The sequence below is a fragment of the Microchirus variegatus genome (genome assembly GCF_963457635.1).
Source record: "Microchirus variegatus genome assembly, chromosome: 15".
NCBI lineage: Eukaryota > Metazoa > Chordata > Actinopteri > Pleuronectiformes > Soleidae > Microchirus > Microchirus variegatus.
Genome location: NC_139816.1, coordinates 3,282,886 through 3,288,372, shown reverse-complemented (window position 1 = coordinate 3,288,372; position 5,487 = coordinate 3,282,886). Strand labels below are relative to the sequence as shown.

Sequence of the window (5,487 nt, the reverse complement as noted above, 5' to 3'; positions counted from 1 at the left end):
GAGAAAAACGCAAAAACAAAAGAGTCATCATCATAATACTGGATTTAAATGGACTTTCAAAGGTTGTATAGAAAAGTAACCTTAGGGGAACACTCTGGAAACCGTTACAGAACATACCCTAAAGGTTGTATAGAAAAGTTACGTTAGGGGAACGCTCTGGAAACCGTTAGAGAACTTTCCTTAAAGGTTGTATAAAAAAGTAACGTTAGGGAAATGTTCTGGGAACCTTTAGAGAACATACTCTACAGGTTGTATAGAAAAGTAACATTAGGGGAACGTTCTGGAAACCGTTAGAGAACGTACCCTAAAGGTTGTATAGAAAAGTAACTTTAGGGGAACGTTCTGGAAACCTTTTAGAGAATGTACTCTACAGGTTGCATAGAAAAGTAACCTTAGGGGAACGCTCTGGAAACCGTTAGAGAACGTTCCTTAAAGGCTGTATAGGAAAGTAACTTTAGGGGAACTTTCTGGGAACCTTTAGAGAACATACTCTACAGGTTGTATAGAAAAGTAACATTAGGGGAATGTTCTGGAAACCGTTAGAGAACTTTCCTTAAAGGTTGTATAGAAAAGTAACGTTAGGGTAATGTTCTGGGAACCTTTAGAGAACGTACCCTAAAGGTTGTATAGAAAAGTAACATTAGGGGAATGTTCTGGGAACCTTTAGAGAACATATTCTACAGGTTGTATAGAAAAGTAACATTTGGGGAACGTAATGGGAACCTTTAGAGAACGTACTATACAGGTTGTATAGAAAAGTAACATTAGGGGAACTTTCTGGAAACCAATAGAGAACGTACTCTACAGGTTGTATAGAAAAGGAACGTTAGGGGAAAGTTCTGGAAAGCTTTAGAGAACGTTCTCTCAAGGTTTTATGAAGGTTGTGACAAAAGTGGTTCTGGGAACTTTTAGAGAACGTTTCCTAAAGATTGTATAGGAAAGTAGGGGAACCTTGAGAGAATGTTCTCTAAAGATTATATGGAAAAGTAACATTAGGGGAATGTAATGGAGCCTTTTCGAGAACGTTCTCTCAAGGTTGTATAGAAAAGTAGCATTAGGGGAACGTTCTGGGAACCAAAAGAGAACGTTCTATAAAGGTTTTATGACGGTTGTAGAAAAGTAACATGAGGGGGACATTCTGGGAACCAAAAGACAACGTTATGTGGAGGTTGACAGCTCAATGAATAATAAAGAAGAACAGGAGAAAGAGAGGACATTGATTCCAAGGACATTGAAGCTCTCAGATGTTGACCTGAAGGACCTGAAGGACCTGAAGGACCTGAAGGGTCAAAGACGGCTCAGATACTCACCACCACCTGCAGCGTCTGCTGACCGGCCACGCGAGGATTGTTGCTGGTCATCTGAGCGAGCGTCTGCTGCAGCGTCCTCACCAGCAGAACCACGGAGCCCAGCATGGCCACGATACCAAACACCAGGCCACTGGTGAACCTGAAAGAAAGGTCACAGTCAACATTGACCTCTGACCTCTGACCACAGAGCAGAAGCTTTTTCTGCAGTAAAACCAAAGGAACGGAGCGTCCTCCTCACCACAGGTACAGCGCTCCGGGTTTGATGCGAGCGCAGTACGCGAACAGCCGGTTGAAGGCGGTGGTCTGCCACCTGATGTGGAACGGAGACAACGCCAGTCCGCGACTCGCCAGCCACGACTCGTAGCCGATCCGGTGCGTCGCCGACGACTGTGGGGACAGAAACAAGAGTCAGAGAGGAAAAGGTTCCGAGCATCCATCGGTTCTTTATGTCCAGTTTATCAGGTACACACCTGTAATATCTAACCCCATTTAACTTCAGGTATGTTTAAAGTTATCAAGTAATTATGTGTATATTTTTGTATATATTGTAAATTGGAATAAACAACGCTGATGTAACTTTCTCTAAAATTCACACAACCTCGATATAACGTTGTCTTTTGGTTCCCAGAATGTCCCCCTCATGTTACTTTTCTACAACCTTCTTAAAACCTTTATAGAACGTTCTCTTTTGGTTCCCAGAACCACTTTTGTCACAACCTTCATAAAACCTTGAGAGAACGTTCTCGACAAAAGGCTCCCAGAACATTCGCTTTTAACAGTCTTCATACAACCTTTAGAGAATGTTCTCTAAAGGTTCCCATTACGTTCCCCTAATGTTACTTTACCATACAACCATTAGAGAACGTTCTCACGAGGTTCCTCATACGTTACATTTCCATACAACCTTTACAGAATGTTCTCTAAAGGTTCCCATTACGTTCAACTACTGTTACTTTTCCATACAACCTTTAGGAAACGTTCTCTAACGGTTCTCAGAACATTCCCCAAATGCTACTTTTCTATACAACTTTCAGAGTAGGTTCTCTAAAGGTTCCCAGAACCACTTTTGTCACAACCTACATAAAACCTTGAGAGACCATTCTCTAAAGGTTCCCATTACATTCTCCTAATGCTACGTTTCCATACAACCTTTAGATAAGGTTCTCTCAAGGTTCCCCTAACGTTACATTTTATACAACCTTTAGGGAAGGTTCTCTAACGGTTCCCAGAATGTTCCCCAAGCGTTACTTTTATATACAGCCTTTGGGAAACGTTCTCTAACGGTTCCCAGAACGTTCCCCTAACGTTACTTTTCTATACAACCTGTAGAGTACGTTCTCTAAAAGGTTTCCAGAACGTTCCCGTATCCGCTTTAATAAACACAACCTAGCTAAGTCGTTAAAGTTGACGTTAAACTGTCACTGTAATTCATGAAGAAAGCACAAATATTGAAGTCAAAGCGCAGTTCGGTGTGTAGATAAAACAACTATAAGCTCTACATTGACCCATATTTCGCTGTATTGTTGTTAAAAGTGTGATAAAAGCAGAGCTAATGCTAACCCTGAGCAGCGTGTCCGTCAGGTACACAGCGCACCAGGCTGCCATCACAAACACCAGCAGCGGCACGGGGATCATGGTGCAGCGGAGCGGGTCTGACTCAGCCGAACACCGCCGCCGTCTCCATCGCTCCCTCTGCCCGCTGTCTGTCACACACCGAGCCGCCGACACTCGGACATTATCGCCGCTGTTGTTGTTTTTTAAAAAGAAACCGTACACGGTTTGTTCCCACAGGTGTTCGTAACGAAGAGGAAGCGTCAGCAACACACAACAACAAAAAAAGGCAAGACACTTCCGGTTTGTTTTCTTCTTCTCTGGTTCTCTGTGACACGGCTTTAACTGCACCATGCTGCCCCCTAGTGGTTTTGATGTGAAAGTACACACACGCACTGGTGGTTTCAGCAGTGGTTCTCTCGTTCTGTCCCTGTCTTTTAGGTCTAAACAACAGCGCCACCACGTGTTTCAATTGAGGAACTTCAATTTCCATTCCCTTTAACCCTAAGAACTATAAAAATGTGCAATATAGAGTGTCTTTTGTCCGCTTTTCTGCACAAATTAGCAAAAATTACTCCAGAAATTTTTAATGGTATTGAATTTGTGAACTTTTGGAAAATGGCAATTAAATAAAAACGGTCTATTTAATTGTATATACTATTTATTGTATTTGATATAACATTTATTGTTGATTGTTATTGATTGAACAGATCAGATTAATATTTGTGACTACTAAAAAAACATTTTTTTTAATGCTTTTTTTCAAAAACATTGAATAAAAATAGAAAAGGACCCAGTAAGAGACATTATTGGTCAACATGTCCCAGCAAACGTTCATAAAATCCAGTTTAAACATCCACACAGATCCATGTTCTAAAGTGGTTCCTGTTTAACTGAATTCATACAAACACAGTGTGTGTTTATACTTTTATTTTCTGGCATAAACACTGACCTTAATAAGTCCTCATGGAGACCAAAACCTGGTCCTTGTGTATGAGGCAGAACCTCTTTCAGGGCTAATATTTGAATGGTGGTTATGGTTAGGATTAGAGATAAGGCTTTTGGTTTGGCAAGGTTTCACCTTTTTAGGACAGACATTTCCTGGTATAAACAGTGATCACATCAGGACTGGTCGTCCTCTTGGAGACCAAAACCTGGAGAGAGAATCTGTGTGTGTGCGTGCGTACTTGTATTTATTTGTTTTTGTGGGGACACCATTTTATCTGGGCCCCCAAACTGTAAAGGACCTTTCAGGGTTAAGACTTGGTTTTAGGGTTAGGCATTTAATAGTAATGATGTGTCCTCACTGAGATATACAAACAAGTGTGTGTGTGTGTGTGTGTGTGTTGTATTTGCATGACCCAAAATATAAAACAAGTTCTCATTTTACTACCTCACATTTTCATTTCGATGGAAGAGCATCGCTGTCCTCTGGTGCATGGCCCCTAAAATTTGGACATTTGGACATTTGGACAGTCCCACATGTCCCAGCACTCTGTGCCAGTGGTGGACTCACGCATGTCTCCGTCCATGTGGATTTGCCTGGCAGTAAGTTTTAAATCCGAAATCCAAAATTCAAAACACGAAATCCAAAATCCAAAATTCAAAATTCAAAATTCAAAATTCAAAATTCAAAATTCAAAATTCAAAATTCAAAATTCAAAATTTGAAATTTGAATTTTGAATTTGGACATTTACATTTGGACAGTCCCATATGTCCCAGCACTCTGCCAGAGGTGGACTCACACATGTTTCTGTCCATGTGGATTTGCCTGGCAGTAAGTTTTAAATACGAAATCCAAAATTCGAAATTCAAAATTCAAAATTCAAAATTCAAAATTCAAAATTCAAAATTCAAAATTCAAAATTCAAAATTCAAAATTCAAAATTTGAATTTTGAATTTGGACATTTACATTTGGACAGTCCCATATGTCCCAGTACTCTGCCAGAGGTGGACTCACACATGTTTCTGTCCATGTGGATTTGCCTGGCAGTAAATTTTAAATCCAAAATTCAAAATTCAAAATTCAAAATTCAAAATTCAAAATTCAAAATTCAAAATTAGAATTTGGACATTTGGACAGTCCCACATGTCCCAGCACTCTGCCAGAGGTGGACTCACGCATGTTTCTGTCCTTGTGGATTTGCCTGGCAGTAAATTTAAAAGTCAAAATTCAAAATTCAAAATTTGTTTTAATGTGTACATGTGTGCGTGTGTGTGTGTGTGTGTGTGTACGTGTGCATGTGTGTTTGTGCGTTACTGTGTGTGTGTGTGTGTGTGTGTGTGTGTGTGTGTGTGTTGTATTTGCATCATGGCTCCAAACATCAAACAAGCTCTCATTTTACTACCTCACATTTTCATGTGCACCGGCCGAGACTGAAGAGCATCACTGTTCTCCTGTGTCGGGAAAAACTTCATCAACACAGCGGAGTGACGGAGTGACATATTCAAGAGGTAGGTGCACACACACACACACACACACACACACACACACACCCACACACACACACGCACACACACACAGGGACTAAAAACTCATTCTGTCTCTGTGACGCCGGGTCAGGTTCCAATCAGGGAGGAGCTTCCCTCGTCTCCGCGAGCCAATCAGGCCTGAGCGGAAACAG

General features: G+C 41.0%; 1 protein-coding gene across 1 annotated transcript in view; it reads right to left on the bottom strand.

Annotated features, from left to right (window-relative positions):
- mbtps2 (membrane-bound transcription factor peptidase, site 2) overlaps nt 1–3,093 on the bottom strand; it is a 12,683-nt gene extending 9,590 nt beyond the window's left edge. The window contains exons 1-3 of the mRNA XM_083901890.1: nt 2,871–3,093; nt 1,549–1,697; nt 1,311–1,449 (exon numbers count right to left, since the gene is read on the bottom strand). Of these exons, the coding sequence (XP_083758016.1) occupies nt 1,311–1,449; nt 1,549–1,697; nt 2,871–2,945 (363 nt within the window). The 5' untranslated portion in view covers nt 2,946–3,093. The remainder of the gene's footprint in view (nt 1–1,310; nt 1,450–1,548; nt 1,698–2,870) is intronic.
- Nucleotides 3,094–5,487: the final 2,394 nt, after the last annotated feature.